Genomic DNA, 22472 nt, shown 5'->3' on the forward strand with positions numbered 1-22472 from the left:
TTTTTTTTCTTTTTTGCGACTGGCTGTACCAGTTGCATAAGTTGCCTCTTGCTGCCATTGACAAGCGGGGCCGGTGGGCCAGCCAAGCTACTTCAATGCAGCTTTTTCCCATGGTTACCGCTCATATGCAGCACGGGCAAATAAACGCTTCAGATGTTTCAATATACGTTAAAGTTCGCCTCACATCCATATCAAATCTAGGCAAGGTTCAAAATTTTCGTGAGACCCAAATGGTATTCTTTAATTTGTAGCCGCTTGTTGTAAAATCTGCACCGATATTTTATTCTTTGTAAAACATCTTCGCTGGACCAGGCACAAACTCTCGAGCGGTTGCTTTATTCAATTGTAAAAACTGTACAAATGTACAAGTATATAAAACTTTTACACGTTTTCGCAGGCAAACCAACGTCCACCCTTTTAAGTCAACAAAAGGTGCTCCGATAGCTTTTCAAAATATAGCCTGCAAACGCACTGTCACAGCAGAACTGTTCATTCGTAACGCTCACATCAGCTGAGCAAATAGGTTTGCTGAAGCATATGCGAGAAAACCACACCTCGGTTCTCGTGGTGCCCGAGAGAGGCGACGCAAAGCCAGGCATCAGCGAGCGCCTTGTTCTTTCAAGTTCACAAAGCACAAAAGCCCAGCCCGCGCTGCGTGCTGCACGTAGTGATGAACGAATGAAACGCGCCATCACTAAAATATGAGCCAAAATACAAAAGCAGCAAGATTTTTTTTTTTTTTTCATCCAAGTCTAACTGACGCGTAGCTTCATTACAGTAACAAAGGTGGGAAATGTGGCTTCCATATACAGTGAAATCTCGCTGATACGTTTTTCACGGGAACCGGAACATAAAACGCACTATGCAAAATCGAATTATCCAAAGAGGTTAAAAACAGGAGGAAAATACGCATACTCCATTAGCAACAAACTTTTATTGAGCAACGTTGAAGTTGCTGGTCAATTTGTGGGGCAGCTTTCTTCTTTTCAACGTCCAGGACTAACATTCTTCGGCAACGTAAAAAAGCAGCTAGCGGTATTTTTCGCTTCGCAGGGCGCTGTTTTGTACGACAATTCGTGTCGCGACTTAAATCGGTGACTCCAGCCGCCGAAGGCTTGGAAGTCTTCAGTTTGCAAGAAGAGCGCTGATATGTCAGCTTTTTCGCGTACAACTGACCCTTAACCGTTGACTCTTGACGCTCTAACTTCCTCGAAGCATGTAAGCAAGACGCCTTCCGGTGTGATTATGATACGTTTCGCAAGATGGCACGGTGTATCGCCTGACGTATCATCATCATCGGACGGCAGCGATGCTTTCACCGCAAAGCCGGCACTGCCGCGATTTCAGCGGCTCCGCAACGTAGAAGTCTTTCTTTTTTGGAAAGCGGTTTGAGCTGATATAGCGAAGAGTAAACGTAAGATTTCCAGAATGGTCGGTCAAGATTCACTTTCGCGATGGTATTATCCAATTTTTGGCGAAAATGTGATCTTAATAAACGCACAAAGAACCATTATTTCTAAGGGACGATGGCCGGGAATAAAAAGCAAAACGTATTAAGACGAAAAACGTATTATACCGAATCGTATCAACGAGATTCCACTGCCCGCCGTTATAGGGCCTCCACGAATAGTATTTTTCAATTTTGAATCTTCTGCTTCACATTTTCGTGTTCGCATTTCACATGTCCATGACTGCACATCGGTCCTTGGTCGTCCTATCCGTTGCGTCGCCAATCCTAACCACGTGACATTTCCGCGGTAGGTTCAAACAGGAGTTACAACAACATAAAGGTACAAACATCTGAATCGGTTCATGTACTCGGAAATCAATTTTGAAATAAAGTGGCCGTAACAGTTTGCTTTGGTAGCGGAAATCCGTAGCATTAAAGCATTCCTAAACACCACGCAAGCAGCGAACAGCAGAGCTACCGCGACGCGAAGAAAATTACGGACGTTCGGCGTGCCTTTTCACGAGACTGAACTGAATGACAATCGAAGTGAGAAAATGTGGGCGAGTTGGTAATGCATGATCAACCACAGCGACGCCAACCGAGAACACAGCGCAAAAAGAATCAAACGTTTTGTTCGTCCTTCTCTTTTCTCTCCTTGTCTCGGCTGCTCGCGTTGTGGACCATCATGAACGACAATGTTATTTCTTCACTGAACTCCGGTCTGTCGTATCGCTGTTCAGCGCATGTCCCGTCACTCGTTTCCTCACGGGTGCCTGTTTATGCCGCCATTGTTTCCGAAAATGGTACCATTGAGCGCATTACAACTTCCTTTCCAAACAAGAGGTGTTACGCTGGGTCCTTTCCGTGTCAAAATATCCTCAAGAATTCGCTTCCGGTTATTCTGGCTCAAGATAGCTGCAGTTTCAAAAAAAAAAAGAGAAAGAAACGGCCGAACCACGGCGAAATAATTTCGTTATAATGCATTGTTAGTTTTAAAACTAAAAATCTAAAAACTAAAAAGCTAAAACTAAGCTAAAGCTAAAAACTAAAACCCCCAATCAGTCCCAAGGCAAGCAGCATCGTCGTGCTGTACAGGGCGCCTTATATTTGGCTCTGTGCAATTTTAAAAGAGAAAATTCAACGGTAGGCCATTTTGCGTGCCTTCCTCGAAGCCAGGAGGAGCTAATCATGCACAGAATTTGCAGAAAAGCCAATGTTACCACTCATCAACGTGCAGCAAGCCGAGCTAGAACACCGACAAGCGGTTGACAATTGTTGAAGGGGAAACCGCAGATATATAAAAGGCGGAAAAAGCGAAAACGTTAACTATTCTTCCGAAACATGCGTTAGAAATCTAGCTGCACAACAATAGAGCCTGATCATGCGTTGTGGATGGATATTGTCTCACGCGTAATCTCAACTTCTGTTGTATGAAAAGAAGCTGACTTGAATACTGCTGCGGGTGCTAAAAGCTGAAGCCACACATGGGCTATGAGCCATAGTGGAAGGCTGGGGATGGCTCTTTGACGCCCGCCGAAATACGAAAAGGGAACTTGATTTTCCCCTCTCTGGCCGCGGAAAATGTTCGCTGTTAGACCTCCTTTTGCAGGCCATCCGCTGTCCCCACTCCGTTGGTTTCGAATCAGCTTTGGCATTGGATACGCCCCAGTTCTCGCCTCAACAAAGTCGAAACTATCGCTCCTGGGAATCGTCTACAGAAGAAGAAACGAAAGTGGTTTCATGTACGCTCGAATGACGTCTGCCCCTTTACACAACTACGCTTCCGCTTCCATCGAGAATCTGTGAAGATGATGTTCGCGCCAAATGCTCCCGCACCGCGTTCACTCCAAACACAGCCTTGGACGTATTTACGGAGATCGGCAGGGAAACAAATGAGGTAGCATGCGAGTCGTATGATCACCAGTGCTCTTATTCTGTGCATCGCCCAGTGAGAAAGATAGCGTTAGTCGGATTCATACCATTTTATACCCATCACATACTATTCACTAATTATTCAATAGTGAATTTTGTAGGTTGGCCTACTTGTCTTCGTAGTAAACACCTCGCCTACTCTACCTATCCTCATTACAGGCACCAAAAAGCACTCTCCACAACTATAAGAATTAAAGTTGGAGTTCCAAAGACTGCCGCATAAACCCGACAAGGTCCGCGTTTTACACACACACACAGCTGTAGTAATTTATTTAGTTATACTTACTAGGTCTCAAACCAGTTATCAATTGAAATGTCACCGTTCTCACACGATGAAGGGGTTAGCTTTCATAATTAAGGCTGAGCTAACATAACCGAATGGTAGTAATAGGCTTCAGGGGGAGATCTAGAAAGTTAAAAATAAAGTTATTTAACGCGGAAAAATGGATCAGAAAGGCACCGTATCTGACGTTAGATTGAGTGAATTCCTGCGAATCTTTCGCCGTAAGTATTGTATTTAATTCATATTGCGAAGTAAAGTTTGACATCCACCTCAATGCAGCCGTACGACTACAAAGGGACGCTGTACAGCTTTCTCAGAAACCTCGCAGTTGAAGAAAAATTCGTCTTGGTCCAGGATACCGAACGGCTGCATGTAGCCGTACGGCTGCATTGAGGTGGATGTCAAACTTTCCTTCGCAGAAACTTACTCCACCTTGGGGATTACCCCTAAATCTGGACGGTTAATTCATATTGCTAGCTTCCCAACAGTCAAAATATGCAGTATGTAAACATACCATAAATATACTTTGTACACAATGAAAACACCCATAAAAATGTCATTAAGATAAGCATATACAATTTCGTCGAGGAAACAGCTCCATGAGGCACTTGTGGTTCTCAGTTGGGAGTTCGAAGTAGCTTCGTCTGTAAGGACATAACACTGCCCGTGCAATAATCCAAATAATTTTCCTGAAGTATCGGTGTATATACAATAATGGCGGACCAGAAGCGTCCGAAATGTTCTTTTTCATTAAACGCGCTTCATGAAATTAATCACAAGAATATCTTTTCGTTGTTTTGGCAAAAAAAGCTATCTTACAAAGGGTTCTGCGAGGATAAAAATAAATAAATAAATGAAAAGTCCCCATGAAATGTGATGCGCGTGTACATGTTCAATGCAAACAAAGCATGAAATGCGCTCTTTCTGGGCTCAAAGCGAGTTGTTCCTTTGGGGCGTGTTGAGCGTTCCTGTGCTTTTGCCACCGATCACGTGGACTGTTATGGTGGAAGCTGTGCGCAGCTAGACGTCCTTGCGGCCGACGTCCTTGCGGCTGACGTCCGTGCGGCTGACATACGGCAGCACGGTGAGCAGCACGGTGGTCTGGTTCTTCATGAGTGAGTTGACCGTCACGATGTCAGCGTCGCGCACGTCAGTGCCGTTCACTTCCAGTATTTCGTCTCCAACATCGAGGAGGCCGTGCAGCACCTGTGTTTTGGAGAAAATTAAATCACATGGCTAATATCACGTCGCTACTCTTTATTGAAAACATAGTTGTGAAGAGGCTACGTGTGCATGCACCCATGTTTTTGCTGCATTTATTGCAGTTGCTTAGTGTAGAACGTCCCCGCTTGACACCGGATACATGCTGCATGTGCTCTGCTTGCAATGTCACTTGGGTAGCAAGTTTACCGGTTCCTATTCACGTCACGGTTGTCACCTAAATTCTCCCGGCGGCTTCCAGCTGGTTCTAAACAGCGCCTCAGTAACTTGGCGCTGGCTTCTTTGAGCAGCAAATTAGACCTGACACCTACAGTTTCTGAATTCGGTGGTCACGTGACGACCAAACAGAAGTTGCTGGGGTCTATTATTCAGGCTACACACTCAATTCTGCTGCTTTCAAAGGCCTTCAACGAGAAAAGTTTACTCCTGCAATAGCTTAATGGCTGCTTTACGCCATGCTATGCTTTCTGTGCGTGCTACAGTCGCCGGCAGAGTGAGCGGCTTCAGCAGGCATGCACAAGTCCAATTTTCGTTAGGTGGGCAGGGCGATTGCCATTCGAAGAGGCCGAAATCAGCCGGTTGGCTGGTTCCGGCATAGTTTGGGACGCCTCCCGTTTGGACCCTGGCGAAGCGTGTGGTGCGCATGTTCAAATACGAAGTCGCCATGGAAGCGAGTGACGTTCGCTGCTTCCAACGCCTGGTTCAGGTTGAGGCAAATTCTCAACCGCGGTTCAACCGCAAAGTGCCCACCCACGGATAGATATGGTTTTTTTACTTTCCCTGTCCCACTGGAAATGCTGTGGCTCTAAGTCAGACTTCAAACAGATGCCAAAAATAAGTGAAAACTGTGATAATAAATCCAGAAAATAAACATATAAGGCGACAACACAGCTAATGAGGATATAGCATTATCCTAGCCTCCTGACTTCGTCCAAACTGTGCCAAGCACAATGCAACCATAACCAAAGAGCCCTACGAAGGAAAAACCACAGCAATAGCGGGTACTCGTACGGCCCTCTCTCTTGAAGGAGATCGGGGCAGTAGGTTCCGTGCAGGCGTCGTCCTCATAGCAGACGTGTGCGAGCACCGGCGAAGGTCAACGCAGGGAGAGAAGTCCTTGCTTTGACCGCCCCTGCCACGGCCAGTCGGTTCCACCTCCCTCCCCGCCAGGATTAAGCACCTGGCGACCCACGACCACAAGCCTCAGTGTATGTCCAACGATAGCCCAGCACTGCTAAGATCGTCGGCCCCACCCGGGGCGTCACCGTTGGGCATTTAGCGTGTTCTCCGACATGACCTAGGCGGAATTGTGAGTTGTGCCCATTTCAAAAGGTCCGCTTAGCGTCCGTTCGTGACGTACTAGTCCTGGTTGCGGGGCGTCTCATGTATGCGTAGGAAGCAGGGTGAAAACACTCCCTTTTTGCGTCACATCATCTTCAGCCTATAAGGGCACAGCCAAAAGGAACACTTGTGAAATGGACCCAACTCCGAATTCCACCTCCGGATTCCACCCACCAGTGGTTCACCGGATTTAGACAGGGTCATCCGCAAATCTCTACTGACTTTCGCCAAGAAGACTGGCGTCCTTGAGAGGCTGCGATCATTCAATTCTTCCGATAGGCTGCTTGTTCAGCCTAGAGGCGTATAAAATATCTCTCCGCAACCACAAGGCGCCAGCGAATTCAGAAAAAAATTCACGTATATCCACGAAGTGAGTCATGACGATTGGGCGAAGCACTGGGGGATCGTTCTTACCGTAAATCACCCGTGGCATTGCCCACTCGCGCATGTAAATGAGTGACAACGCGTGTGTACAGTATACACAATTCCAATCCAATCAATTCCGATACAATTCAATTTAATCCAATCCCATCCAATCTAATCCAAGTCCAATCCAATGTTCCTCGCGCGTGCGCAACACTGTGTACCCGGACGCCAAGTGACAAGCCATGGACAAAGCGAGGTCCTAAGTTGCTTCGCCCCCAAAAGTGAAGAACCACTGCAGTGCAGTGAGGTTTGTACGTTTTATCCGCACGATGCGCTTACCTTTCTCGCCCGGGCGTCGTGCATGCGCGACACGAAGACCCCGTGGTGCGAGTGGAGCCGACCGCGGGCCAAGAAGAATCCGAAGGAGCGGCCGGGGGGCCTGCGCAGCTCCACCACCTGCGTCCCGTCGAGGCTCTGCTGCAGCAGCTGGCAGCTCACGTCGGTCGGCTGGCCGCCCGTCCACATCGGGTCGTCGCTGCACGCACTGCGAGCAGGAACGACGTTCACACCTCATATGTTCGGTTTCGCCGTAAAAAATTCAGTAGCAGCGATAGCCGCACCATTCCGCTACCATAAACTGTGAAGACAAAGTGATGCGAAGCAACCGGCCCTTTTTACGCTGTGTCTGCGCTATAGAGTGTGGCGCAACGAGAAAAGAAAGGATTCCAAGAGCGACGACACAAACAACTTAGGCGCACCATCGAACACTTCGTATGACCCCATCAAGCTCGTGCGAGACATCAGATTCAGGTAGTCTTCACATTCCGAATAATAGTACGACGACTTAACGACCACCTCGCTTCAACACTGTGTTTTAGATGCCGAGATCTAGTGGGGAAAAAGCAAGCCGGTTTTGAGGAAAACCGGTTATCCGGTTATTCGATTCACCAACTATTCCAATTTGAAAGCCGGGCAACCTGATAACAGGAGTGACCGGTCCCTTGAAAATCGGTTTTGTATCCGGATATTCAGATATACGGATTACTGTTTTATATACAAAAGATATCTGGGAAGCCGAGCAGTTTTTTGGCGTCGATTTTATGGTGTCATCATTAAGCCGTCGCTTTTTCGAAGTCGATTTATCTTCCGTGGCTGCTTCTCTGAAGAATATAGTTCAGAAGGAGAAGCAGAAGCAGAACCACTGCAGAAGCGCCTCTCTCGTCTGCCACCGTCCTCGTATTAGTTGCGCTAAGCCTCGCATTCCATATAGTTCACACCTAACAAAGAACATAAGCATGAACTGCATGAAGGTAACATTTTTTTACCTAGCAGCACTCGTGGCGTGGTTGTACATGTAAAGAATTCGTACTGGCTCCCCATTATTTCGCGATTTTTTTGTGCATCATGGCTAAGTTTTCGCCGTGTTATGGCACCATGGGGATCAAATAGAAGCAGCTAAAAAGATTTACATAAATGCGGTTCTCACGTTTCTGTCCCGCAGCCCGGAAGCAAGCAATTTAAGTGCTTCCCTGGTTCGATCACGGGTTTGGGCACCAGCGAATGTGGCGGAAATATGCCGCCAAACAAGAAGCTCAGTGTCCGTCTAACGAAACGGTGACGCAGGCGATTAGGCAGGGCGTGAGTGCAGGGGATCCTTGTTAGTCTCCCTTCCTGCTGACGCCCCCTGCCTGCGCACCTTTATTTCTCAGCAGGTATTTTTTAGGCTCGACTCCGTAACTCGGCCCATTCCTAGACTCCAGACAAAAGTTATGGCAAGTCGAATGACATTTTTTTTCTGGAATGTCTTAGTTGTCTCTTCGTGCTAATAAATTTACCACCAGTATTGCAATTATTTGACATCAATGTTTCCCTGGTTAGATGGTTTCGCCCGGCATGGCGGATCGAGTTATTACGATGCATTAGTGTGACAGGCCCGGTTTTAACGATGGTAAAAGATCTATTTTGACGCTTATGTTTTATACCCAGGAGGATAAAACACGCGGAAGGTTCATTTGTGAGGTAAAACTCACGGAGAATCGCATTATCATAAATTAGAATAAAAAACTGAACCTAGTTCCACCCAGTGTGAAATCTGCTGAAACCGTGGAGTTGTGGGTTGGCTTCACGAGGATTGCGTTTAGGTTCGGCTTTTTCTTTTGCGCAGTGTGAGTCGTCTCGGCCGCTTATTGTTTTCTAATCTCTGTTGGGTTATTTCCGATAGCGCAAAAGGTAGAGTTACCGTAATCATACTTCCTGCGTAGATGTCATGCTTCACTGTGCGACATACAATGTGGAAGAGCCAGGTTACAAAGACCGAAGTCACCGATCTTTTAAAACTCGGCTTCACCTCTAAACAAACATGCATTGCTTGGCAGACATTGTTCCAGACGAAATATAAGCTGTCTTATATAAAAATATAAAAACCCTAGGGCCTTTAAATTATTTATGCATTTTAACACGAAAGTGTTTCATTCCGGGATTCCCAAAGATTTCACTTACGTCATATCCGCCCCGGGAAATGACGCCAGTACAACGAAGCAAGCAAGCGGCCTGTAAAGGGTGCACGCCTACACACAGGGCTTCTTGCGGGGAAGCAACCTTCTGTACTAAAGAGTACGTTATATTTGGGGCTGCTCGTTTTCGGGTTTTATATTTCAACACGAAAGTGTTTGCTTGCGGGATACCCGAAGATTTCACTAGCGCCATATCCGGAACGGAAATGACGCCAGTACCATCTCTGCCGAAGCGACCCGCCAGCAGGACGTCGCTCGCCAAGCACACCCACAAGACAGCCGCCGACCCGCAAGCTCATTTCGATGCACATTTAACTTTCGTGTTTTACCGATTCCTATGACAGGGGAATCAACCACAGTTTTTTTCTTTACTGGAAACCGGTTATCTGCGCGCGGAGAAACCTGCTCCCAAGGGAGCGAGACACGATACCAGCAGAGACGGTAATCAGGGCCATCTATGGAACAGCTCCACTGTTTTTAAATGAATTCGGTGTTGCGTTTGTGTCGGCAAGATTACCCACCCAAATCACAGTTTTTTGCCATTATTATAGCCATTGCTGGGGATGTGTAGGCACCGTAGCGATGGCGACATTAGACAATTCCTACTATCTTCCCGACCCCTGACTTGCCACGGGGAAACGTAATTTAAATGTCTTTAAGTAGTACCCATGCTGCCGTAATTCACGGAATTTTAATTGACTATCAAATGCCATGAAGAGTAAAATACCATTTTGTGAACGCACGTAACAAATAAGGTGTTCTGTTCACGATTTTTTAAAGCACTATCCAATTGCCCAGCTGCTTGACAGGAATTACATCATTTATTACGTGAACGAGCGATAAAGTTCCCATAACTGAACGTTTTATCACGACCAAGGCTGGAAAGAAGCTATTCAACTGAGTTAATTTGATATTCCTAAAACAAACTAAACGAAAACAACTGGTGTGTGACACTGACGGTGGGTTCGGAGATGTTCCGCCAAAAACGTGACAAAATAGTGCCCGGGAAAACCCCCACTCGCGGCTACCTTGTAGTGGTGACGCAGCGGTTAACCCGACGAGCGCGCGTGACCTGGTATTCATTGCGTCTGCATGACAAAGTGGATTCCGCCGGTAATTTCGCCTTGTTGGCGGTTCGATGAAGTTCGCCCGGTCATGCAGCTTCGAATTCCAGAGGTTGCTTCAATTACTCTACAAACTGTAATAACCCTACAAACTGATCGATTGATTGATTGCGGGGGTTTAACACGCCGACGCGACGCAGACGATGAGGCGCGCCGTAGTGGAGGGCTCCGGATTAATTTCGACCACCTGGGGATCTTTAACGTGCGCCGAAATCTCGTACACACGGGCGTTTTTGCTTTTGGTCTCCATCAGAAAAGCGGCCGCCGCGGCCGGGAATCGAACCCGTGACCTAGTGCTCAGCAGCACAACGCCTTAGCCACTGAGCCACCACGGCGGGTATAACCCTACAAGTTGTAGTAACCGTAATAACCCCTTGCTGCGCATGTAGTTATGTCATTTGTTCGCACACCCAGGCAAAGAATTTACAGTCAGTGTGAGTCATTAGTCAATACAAAAATTGCACCTTGCTTGTAAGGCTGTATGAAAAAGCGTTACAACAAGAATTTTAAATATTCAAAGAAGTGCATAACAGTGAAATTGTTTTAACATCAGCAAGTTGCTAAAAAATTTCGGACTCTGTGTTAAATTCGTATTTAACCAAAAAAGAAATTTCTCATTCCTGATATGATATCATTACACACGGTCCAAACAACAATCGAATAGCGTGTTAGCACCTGCGATTATTGCGTTCGAATATTCAAATATCCGGTTAACCGTCTATTGAAACCGGATATACGGATTATCCGTTGATGCAAATCCGGGTATCCGCATAACTGGCTCTCAAGGCTTGAGTCGCTTCGAGCCGGTTAAACACGATAACCGGTTTGACGGATATTTGCGAGCATAACCCAGATCTGTTTATATAACTACATGCTTACGGAACGATATTGCCGCGAACCATGCATTGGGTTTGTTTATTTGTGTTTTGCTTTTACCGCCAGGCTGCGCCGGTCTGTGTTATCTCTGCGCCAAGAGAAGCGCGTGTTCCATTCTTTCTTTCTGTGCCGCATGTGTTATCTGTTGTGATAGGGAGAGCATTCCGATCTAACGTGAACAGCCCAGAGTAATCTTCTTGGATCTACTATGTTCTCGATGTGAATCGACGTTTCGAGAACCACGCGCCCCGAAAGATAAAAAGCCTGCAGAGCGGACGCCGGAGCATTCGATTCTGCGACGCTCGCCGACGCAAGTCACTTTGTTGACCGCAGCTTCGCCGCCTCTGTATTTTTTTGAGTTGTTAGGGGAGCACAAGTTCGCTCCAATAAACGTATTTCTCATCCAAGACAACTGCTTCGTCCTTGTCTTCGTGACATCTCGTGGAAGTGCTGGGTACGCACCCTTCATGCCCACTACAACCTCTGGAAGCCGCCAAGCCAGTCCAACAAGAGCCAGCCTCCGCGTGCAAGATTTACCACCCGAGTTCGGTCTACTACCGGAGAAGACGAAGAAGAAAGACGTCACAACCAGCACCATGCTCAACCAAGCCAATCCTCCTGTCGTTCTGCAGCAGCCAAGGGAACCGCCATCATTCCGAGGAGCCCCCGCAGAAGACCCAGAAGAATGGTTGGAGAAACTGGAGCGCGTCCGGAAATTCAACGGGTGGGACGACGCAGAAACGTTCCGGCACGTTTTCTTTTACTTGGAAGATTCGGCTCGCACTTGGTTCGAGAACCACGAGAGCTCCTTGACAAACTTGGCTCAGTTCAAAAGCGAGTTCACTAAGACCTTCACTACCGTGGTCAGAAAAGAACGCGGAGCGCTTTTACTTGAAACTCGAACGCAGCACCCCAACGAAGGGGTAGTGATCTTTGTTGAGGAGATGAAGAGGTTGTTTCGACGTGCGGATCCGGAGATGACAGAAGAAAAGAAACTAAGGTTTCTCATGCGAGGGGTAAAGCAGGAGCTTTTTGCTTGCCTTGTCCGCAATCCCCCCAAGACGGTGGCCGAATTAGCGTCTGAGGCGGCCGCGATGGAGAAGACGCTGGAAGTTCGAACGAGGCAGTACGATCGCCCGGTCAACGTGCTGGTTTCCGAGACGATCGGTGCCGGGGCTAAAAGCTCCGACACACTGCGTGAGACCATCCGAGCAGTGGTCAGGGAGGAGCTTCGGAAGCTTTTTCCGACGACGCCGCAACCTCAAGTGGCTTCCCTGACTGACGCCATCCGCGAAGAGGTTCAACACGCTTTGGGCACGTCTATGCCATCCGAGGCACCCCGCGAGCCACAGGCGATGACCTATTCCGCGGCTGTTCGTCGACCCCGCCCTGCTCCAACACGTCTACAAGAAGCTCGAGGATCCACCGTACCGCCGTCCACTCTCGCCGCCGTCCCCACTCTCGCCGCCGTCCCCACTGTCGCCGCCGTCGACCGCACCGCCGTACACAGCCGAAACCCAGACGCCGAGGAAGACTGACGTTTGGCGAACGCCAGATCATTGTCCGCTCTGCTACCATTGCGGGGAGGCCGATCACATCTATCGTCGCTGCCCGTACAGGAGACTCGGACTGCGTGGTTTCTCCGTCGACGCCCCACGCCCCCGACCCGGCCAGCGCCCTACTGAGATCGACGAATACCTGTCCAACACCAACCGAGGACCAGCCCGCTCACACCGATCGCCGTCGCCCTACCCATACCAGTCGCCTAACCGCCGTAGCAATGCCGATTTCGCACGTGGAAGGTACCCCAGCCCACGCGGGGGAAACTAAAAGCAGCAACTTCTGGAGGTGAAGTTGCTCTACGGCGAAAAATCGGAAACCCTCCAACGACGCAAGGACGCGCCGAGGATAGGGATTCACGACAAGCCCTCATCCCGACGACCCGACCTAACCCTGACGAGACTCCCGAACACGACGACAGCTATACGGTGCGACGCGTACCCGACCTGACCGAGACGACCGCTGAGAAGACGACGACAACGACGACGCAGAAGACGACGACAACGACGACGCACACTGCCCGACCGTCAACACGTACAAGCAGAGATACGACGCCCCGACGAACCCGGAACTCGAGGAAGACTGCATCTGACGTCAAGGTGTCCATCGACGGCTTTGACGTCGTCGCCCTCGTAGACACGGGAGCTGACTATTCGGTAATGAGCGGACCATTTGCGTCTAAACTGAAGAAAGGTATGACCAGATGGGACGGACCGCACATACGCACAGCAGGAGGCCACCTCGTGACGCCAAGTGGAACGTGCACATCGCGCGTCACCATAGACGGCACAACGTACCCTGCGGCGTTCGTCATTCTGCCTAACTGCTCCCGCGACGTAATTCTTGGAATGGACTTTTTTGATGGACAACGGTGCAATAATCGATCTGCAGACCAAGTCAATAACTTTTTCCCCCATTCACTCCATGACGCCGGAACCGAACCCCGAACGACGTGCTGCTGTAAGGATTGCCGATGATCATGTCACCCTGCCACCCCGCGCAAGCTTGATGGTCTCAGTCTACTGTGAAGATGCTGCTCCTGACGCCGACGCTATCGTAGACACGGATCCAAGGGTGCTTCTTGACCGTGGTGTGTCGGTCGCAAGAGGCATTGCGCGCTTCAAGGAACACCAATCCCACATTTTGGTTACTAATTTCACCGAGGAGTACCAGCATTTAAACAAGGGCGCGGCAATTGCATTCCTCGAAGAAACGCAAGAAGCAAGTGACGTGATCGCGGTCGCCGACTTTGAACGCACCCCCGTAGAAACCTTCAAGCTCCCGCAGCCCTTCGACGTGAATCCGGCGCTACCGCAAGAACAACGGAACAAATTATTGGCTTTGCTGCGTCGCTATAGGGAATGTTTTTCGTCGAGCGCAAAACTACGTCAGACCCCTCTAGCGAAGCACCGAATAATAACCGAAGATGGAGCCCGACCTACCCGACAGTCACCGTACCGCGTCTCTCCACACGAACGGGAAGCCATCCGGACTCAAGTCGACGACATGCTCAGCGACGACATTATACAGCCATCGAAAAGCCCCTGGGCTGCGCCCGTCGTACTCGTAAAGAAAAAAGACGGCACATTAAGGTTTTGCGTTGACTACCGGCGACTGAACAAAATCACGAAAAAGGACATGTACCCCCGCCCCCGAATCGACGACGCCCTCGACCACCTCTGCCACGCGAAGTACTTCTCATGGATGGACCTGAAGACCGGCTACTGGCAAATTGAAGTGGACGAGAGAGACCGAGAGAAGACTGCATTTATAACCCCAGACGGCTTATACGAGTTCAAAGTGATGCCGTTTGGGCTGTGCACAGCACCAGCGACGTTTCAAAGAGTCATGGACACTGTTCTAGCTGGCCTCAAGTGGCACACCTGCCTCGTATACCTCGACGACGTAGTGGTATTCGCCCGGACTTTCGACGAACACCTTGCAAGGTTGGAGTCTGTACTCGAGGCCATTCGCACGTCGGGGTTGACGCTGAAGCCTGAAAAGTGCCGTTTTGCATACGGGGAACTCAAGTTCTTGGGCCACGTCGTCAACGACGCAGGAGTCCTACCTGACCCGGCAAAAACTTCAGCCATTGCGAACTTCCCTAGGCCGAAAGACAAGAAGGGCGTGCGAAGATTTCTCGGGCTGTGCGCATACTACCGGCGCTTCGTCGCAAACTTCGCACGCATTGCAGGGCCACTCACGCGCTTGACGAAAGATAGCACCCCTTTCAGCTGGGAAAACGACCAAGAAAAAGCATTCTGCGAGCTGCAAAAACGCCTGCAAAGCCCGCCCGTGCTCGCTCATTTCGACGAAAATCCCCTAACGGAAATGCACACGGACGCCAGTGATATAGGCTTGGGTGCCGTCCTTGTCCAAAAGCAAAGCGGCTGCGAAAGGGTAATCGCCTATGCCAGCCGTGGTCTGTCGAAGGAGGAGAAAAACTATTCTGCCTCTGAGAAAGAGTGCCTGGCTATTATATGGGCGATTTAAAAATTTCGCCCATACGTGTATGGAAGGCCATTCAAGGTTGTAACAGACCACCATGCGCTGTGTTGGCTCGCCAATTTGAAGGACCCCTCTGGCCGTCTTGGGCGGTGGAGCTTGCGCCTGCAGGAGTTCGACGTTACAGTCGTTTATAAATCCGGCAGGAAACACTCCGACGCCGACTGCCTGTCCCGCGCCCCCGTCGACCCACCACCACAAGACTCTGATGAAGACAGCGCGTTCTTCGGGATCGTGACGGAGAGCGACCTAGCCGCCCAGCAGCCTGCCGATCCCGACTTACGCGTCATAATCGAGTACCTCGAGGGATGCAACGTTGCCGTTCCTAGGACCTTCAAACGCAGCTTACAAGCATTCAGCCTGAGAAACTCCGTCCTCGTGAAGAAGAATTTCAGCCCCGGAACAAGAGCGAATTACCTTCTCGTCATCCCCGCGGACCTTCGTGACGAAATTTTGGAAGCGTGCCACGACGACCCGTCTTCCGGACATCTCGGCACAGCCCGCACTATTGGAAAAATCAAGGCGAGGTACTACTGGCCCGGCCTTACCTCTGACGTCACCCACTACGTCCGGAGCTGCCGTGACTGCCAGCGACGAAAAACTCCGCCGACAAGACCCGCCGGACTTCTGCAACCGATCGCCGTCCCATCGAGACCATTTCAACAGATTGGAATGGACCTTTTAGGCCCGTTCCCTACGTCACGATCACAGAACAAGTGGATTGTCGTAGCGACAGACTACATGGCGCGCTACGCAGAGACCGCCGGTCTTCCGAGGGGGACTGCACAAGAAGTGGCAAAGTTCTTTATACGCCAAGTTGTGCTGCGAAATGTAGCCCCGGAAGTCCTAATCACAGACCGCGGAACGGCATTTACTGCGGAGCTGATGCAAGGAGTATTACGCTACAGCAACACGGATCACCGAAGAACGACGGCGTACCACCCCCAAACGAACGGACTAACAGAACGTCTGAACAAGACAATCGCAGATATGCTGTCAATGTACGTTGACGTTGAACATAAGACTTGGGACGAAGTGCTCCCGTATGTCACGTTTGCGTACAACACGGCTATCCAGGAGACGACGCAGCTGACGCCGTTCGAGCTTGTCTACGGTAGAAGGCTGACTACGATTCTCGACGCCATGTTTCCGCACGTAGAAGACGACGACCTCAACGCCGACGTCCACGGATATCTTCAACGTGCGGAGGAGGCCCACCAGCTCGCTCGAGTTCGTATAACGGACCAGCAGCTGGTGGATGCGGGCCGCTACAACCTCCGACGCCGAGACGCCGAGTACCAACCAGGGGATCGTGTGTGTGTTTGGACTCCCATCCCACGACGCGGACTCAGTGAGAAGCTCCTGCGACGCTATTTCGGACCCTACCAGATTCTACGACGTGTTGGCCAACTTACCTACGAAGTGATCCCCGATGGTGACTCCGGCACATCACGACAACGCACGCGGCCTGAAGTCGTCCACGTGGTTCGGTTAAAACCTTTCTACGGACGATAACGAATTTTATTTTTATTTTCGGACTGTCGCTTATGTTAGCATCGGGTCGATGCACTCTTAGAGGGGGGGTAATGCCGCGAACCATACATTGGGTTTGTTTATTTGTGTTTTGCTTTTACCGCCCGGCTGCGCCGGTCTGTGTTATCTCTGCGCCAAGGGAAGCGCGTGTTCCATTCTTTCTTTCTGTGCCGCATGTTTTATCTGTTGTAATAGGGAGAGCATTCCGATCTAACGTGAACAGCCCAAAATAATATTCTTGGATCTACTATGTTCTCGATGCGAATCGACGTTTCGAGAACCACGCGCCCCGAAAGATAAAAAATTCCCGCGCCTTCCCGCGAGGGGAACACGAGTAAACGCAGAGCATTGGGGCATCAGTACTGATTGAAGGCAGTGTTGCTTCCATCGCTTCTTCCGTGAAGCTGGAGTAGCAGACACGAGTAAACGTGGGCACGAGCGTCAACCAAGGAAGGAAGGAGCAACGCAGTGACTGAAACACGAGCGACCTCTAGCCCCTATATTTGCAGCGCGCGCAGTAGAGGGAGAATAGTACGGGGGGAGAGCACGCATGCGCAAGCAGCGCGCGCCCTTCCACGACCCACCGCGCTGCTATCACGCACCTGTTAGGCCGAGACCGCGACGGAGCGAACGGGCTGACTACGACGCATGCGCGCGCCAGCTGCTGTTGAGAGACAGGAGGGAAGGAGAGGCGCACCTGCTGCGGACGCGAAACTGTTGACACCGTCCGACGCAGGAACAGGCGAGGCTAAGAAATGATCTGCATTTAAAAGCCTGCAGTGCGGACGCCGGAGCATTCGATTCGACGACACTCGCCTGTGCAAGTCACTTTGTTGACCGCTGCTTCACCGCCTCTGTATTCTTTTGAGTTGTTAGGGGAGCACAAGTTCGCTCCAATAAACGTGTTTCTCTTTCAAGACAACTGCATCGTCCTTGTCTTCGTGACAATATCATGTTGGAATAAAATTTAATAACACTTGCACCATGACCGTCATGAGACACGCCATAATGAAACTTTTTACATACCTCACGCACGTACTAATTATGGTACCCCGACGCTACCATGGTTATTAAATTTGCTATAACTTTGAACGTAGGAAATTCACCTTTACCTGTAGCGACAATTCGTCTGTATTTCTGATCGTGCCATTTTCTATGTATGTTATAGTGCATTATTTTCTTCTATTCACCTGAGTAGAATTGTGTACAAAATAAGTACGAAACATGTTGGACTGCTCCTGTAGTGCGTTGTCCCATTCGCTTGTTCTAAAAATTAAGTAAGAATCGCATTGAAGCGATTGTTCCCGCATTTCGCTTTCTTTTTACTTGTTTTTTCTATCTCTTTTTTATCTTCATTTTCTATCAGTCTTTTATATCTCTCTATCTCTCTACATGATGCAGAAATGAGCTAGCAGTCAGGGGGCATATCCCCGCGTATCGCAGCACTAAGGGTTAGCAGTAAAGTGGTCGCGTATTTGCGCTGCTGAGCACGAGGTCGCGGGTTCGATTCCCGGCCGCGGCGGCCGCTTTTCTGATGGAGGCGAAAAGCAAAAACGCATGTGTGTACGAGATTTCGGCGCACGATAAAGATCCCCAGGTGGTCAAAATTAATCCGGAGCCCTCCACTACGGCGCGCCTCATCGCCTGCGTTGCGTCGGCGCGTTAAACCCTACAATCAATCAAATCAAAGTGGTCGCGTATCGCAAGCTTTTTGTCTGCCCCACGACAGCTGTATGCATTGCAGCTGTGAAACAAAATTGAAATTGATTGAAAAAATATTAGACACATCTCGTTTCAAGTGGAGGACGGACAATAATTTTGAAATTAAAGATCTGCATAGCTGGAAGGGAAATTAACTTCCAAAATATTAGGCCTTGCAGTTACAGTTCGCTTTTAACCCGAAGTGGTTTGGTTTTAGGTACCTAGATTGAACTAAAAAGTAAAAATGACAAGATACGCATCGTTAAACAGACGCAAAGATATGTACGGTTGTCATAGACCAAGCAAAGCAGTCGAGCTATTTGGTGATACGAGAACTTTGACATTATAAAACCCGCGAACTAACGCAAACAGAAAGAAACATACAGAACGGCAGTTAGACAACAATTCGGCTGTTTATGGCGCATACCAGCAACATAAATACTTGAAATCAACATTTGAAAGGACGCCCGTCTGGTATGGTGTACACATGACAACCACAAAAACTGACACCGACCACAAAGGTTCAATCAAAGAAGTTGCAGATGATATCTACGTTTGTACGACGTGATACAGTTACCTTAACGCCCAGAAAGCATTTTGAACGGATCTGCCACATTTACGACGTATGCTTCACAAGCACTGAAGGTCAGCTGAGAGAGAAAGACTAGCAGCGATAGTTTTTAATCACCCTGGCCCAGCAGAGGCACAGGCCCTACGCGCTTGCGTGGCTTAAGGTGTGAGCGTGAAAGGTTGCGGCTGCGGGGTGTAGGGCAGTTCCATCGACAGGGAAACATTGTGAGTGTTACTAAGTGTTTATTTTCTAATGCCTTTGCCGGAATTAACGTTTTTGAGAGAGAGAGAGAGAGAGAGAGAGAGAGAGAGAGAGAGAGAGAGAGAGAGAGAGAGAGAGAGAGAGAGAGAGAGAGAGAGAGATCTTTGTTCAGGAAGAAATTATTGCGGTTTAGGAAAAGAGGGCAAAAAGATGGTAGGAAGGTCAACGGTGGAACAAAGTCTAGGGCCCCAGATGCAGCAGCTCCTTCCGTTGCCCTCTCAATCACCTCACGCTGATCTCGAGGAAACGACCTGGTAAAAGGTGGCTCCCATGTCTAGGAACAAGTGGAATATATAATGTTTGAGTTGTTCTCCTATGAGCATATCTTGGGCATTGATAGGTTGCGTCTAAGAGGATGGAAGTTCCTCAAAATATAGCACAGTCTTAACCTAATGTCTGATGTTCCTACCGATCATCTTTGTAGATACTTGTAGATACTTGAATTGGATACTTGATAGATTTTCTGGGATAGATAGAATTTGTAGATACTTGAGTTGGTTTATCCTACTATACAGGGTGTTTCAGGGAACCCTTACAAAAATTCCTGAAGGTAGGCTTTTCAAGAAAAATAGGAATTCTCTTGAGGAACAAGCTATCAGGTTCAGCGGACGTCAGCAGTAATGAGAAACATGCGAATTAAATAGTTAATTAACTAAAACTGTCTAATGAACTTTTTAATTGGCGAAGTTTGGCGGCTATTGCCAATGGCTGGTTTGTAGCCACGGAGACCACGATAACCGATCACTTTTTAAAGCAACGAAAAAGGCACTCTGTAGAGCCCTGAATCCCGCAAAAATCAAGTATTTTTCCCGCATGAAACCGAAACGAAGCGCACATGGTGCGCCAGAAGGCTAGTGCAAACGCAACATCCGCTGATGACGTGTTGCCGTGGCTGTGTCGCCCAATTCAAGAAGGCTCTGGTGATTCCCCACGCTAGGGTATCAGCCGATATCAACGCTATCGCCTCCTGTATTTTTTTCAATGATCAACGCTCACCTTATACCACGGCTAGCGTTATCTTTTCTTTCGTTGGTAGGCGCAAGAAAGAGGCTAGCCATCGTCCACTACACGGTCGCCCGTTTCGGGAGCCCTAGTGGGCGTTGGCGACAGTTTTACTTCTTTTTTATTGTCTTGACCACATCTGACGTGGCTATCAGACGTGCAAGGTGTGAAACGTCACCATCCGTTCATTTTTTTTTCGTTAGCTTTATCTGCTGCTCGTTTATAATCACTGCGTGTTAGAAAGCGCATCAGACAAAGGAAAGGTTTGTTTGCTGGGCGAGGAGGGCTTTCGCGGCTGTGGCTGCGTGCTGTTGTACGTAGTCTTTTCCCTTTAAAATGCTTCTTTACGCGGTGTGCGTATACGACATACCCAAGACCGTACCACTGGTGTCACCTCGTCCATTTGAGGATCAAGGTTTCAACGCTGCAGCGTTATTATTGTGAAAATGGCCGCGCCAGCTCCATTCCAGTACTCCGTTGTTGAGAAAGTGGACATTGTACTGGCTTATGTGAGCGCGCAAAATGACGCGCAACTGGCATCGATGCTGTATGCTGCCCAACATTGATTGATTGATTGTAGGGTTTAACGCGCCGACGCAACGCAGACGATGAGGCGCGCCGTAGTGGAGGGCTCCGCATTAATTTTGACCACCTGGGGATATTTATCGTGCGCCGAAATCTCGTACACTGCTGCCCAACATCCTGGCCGTTGTGTGCCAGCTCACCCGAAATTCGTATCGATATTTAATCGGTTTAGGACCACTGGATCAATCCATGCTCAGAAAAGGAAGCGGCCAGCCAGTGCAACCGAGGTTTTTGACATCGATGAGCTAGCATACGTCGCTGTCAGGCCGGAAGCAAGCGTCAGGGAAATTTCCAGCGCATATGGAGCGAGCCCAGATTCAGTTTGGAGGTCACTTTCAAGACACAGCTACCACCCATATCATGTGTGTCTTCACCAAGAGCTGAGACCAAGCGACTTTCAAAAACGGCTTGATTTTTGCAACTGGTGCCTTATTCAATGCGACGAAGATCCGGAATTTCTCAACAGAGTGCTTCGGACTGACGAGGCGCAATTTTGTAGGAATTCGAATGTCAATTTGCACAACGCACATTATTGGTCTGATAAGAACCCCCACTGGCTCCGTGAGCATAAGCACCACGTGAGGTGGTCAGCAAACGTATGGCGTGGCATTGATAACGGCCGTATTGTTGGTCCTTACTTCATCGACGGAAACCTTACCGGAAAGATGCGTCGTAAAGGGCGTCGTCTCCGAGTCTGCCTCAGAGTTACCACTGGCTGCGCTGAAAAAAATTGTGGTTCCAGCATGACGGTGCCCCGCTGCATTTTTCCTCACTGGCTCGTAAATTCATCAACGAGTGCTTTCCCAACCAGTGGATTGCGCGTGGTGGAACCACACCATGGCCGCCTAGGTCACCCGATTTGTCACCTTTGGACTTCTTCCTCTGGGGATATGTTAAAAATGAGGTTTTCAAGACTGAGCCGGCCAACCTCGAGGATGTGAAGCAACGTGTCCCCCGACAACATTCCCAGACAGATGCTTTTATCCACTATGAACTCCATGACAGAGCGCCTTCGTCTGTGCATTGCAATGAACGAAAAACAATTTGAGCACATCATGTGAAATATTCTGTGCTGCCGTCCAAAATATTACTTTAGTGGAGTGCCCAAATAGGCCTGCAACCAAATGAAATATTGAAATAAACCATTTTTGTTCATTGATACTTGTTACATGACTCGAAACAGCTATACATAGTATGAAGTCAAGATTTCCTAATCCTATGCCAGCACTTCTTACAACAAATGAAACGGGAGCTGGTACAAAATAACTTCGCGCTACAGTTTCAAAAAGTTTTCAGCTACGATTTTAGCTGTCAAGCCGATACCACGTAAAAATAACTCGAGTGTGGCATTCCGCAATGCCGTCGCCGCATAACAAGCTCTGCACTGTCACAAAAGCGTCCCTTTATTCTTTGAACAAAGCTTGGGTATTGTAAATGGAAATTAAAGGCTGCTTCCGGGGGTAAGTGCAATAGCGGAGCGCCAGGTTGGCTCCTAACAGCATTTCAAAATCGGCAGCTACGTAGTTGGCAATGACTAGCCTCTGCCTTCCGCGCAGTGAGTAAGCAAAAGATACCGCAGGATACACTACTGCCTAGGCCTCGCATCGAGGCTCCCTAGCTAAGGAAAAATGCACTTACTTTTCGAATC

General features: G+C 49.0%; 1 protein-coding gene across 6 annotated transcripts in view; it reads right to left on the bottom strand.

Moving 5' to 3' along the window:
- Positions 1–278: 278 nt before the first annotated feature.
- The window catches only part of LOC144180620 (uncharacterized), a 293036-nt gene continuing 270842 nt past the window's right edge, over positions 279–22472 (bottom strand). For 5 of the 6 annotated variants that reach the window (XM_077708957.1, XM_077708951.1, XM_077708948.1 and 2 more), the window contains 2 exons: positions 6933–7137; positions 280–4871 (listed from right to left, as the gene is read on the bottom strand). In XM_077708957.1, coding sequence (XP_077565083.1) covers positions 4686–4871; positions 6933–7137 — 391 coding nt within the window. In that variant the 3' untranslated portion in view covers positions 280–4685. Of the gene's footprint in view, positions 4872–6932; positions 7138–22472 lie in introns of all 6 variants that reach the window. The other variant, XM_077708962.1, reaches the window with a different exon arrangement.

The sequence above is a fragment of the Haemaphysalis longicornis genome, unplaced genomic scaffold, assembly GCF_048455015.1.
Source record: "Haemaphysalis longicornis isolate Haplotype H1 unplaced genomic scaffold, Haemaphysalis longicornis Haplotype H1 scaffold_1, whole genome shotgun sequence".
Classification (NCBI taxonomy): Eukaryota; Metazoa; Arthropoda; class Arachnida; order Ixodida; family Ixodidae; genus Haemaphysalis; species Haemaphysalis longicornis.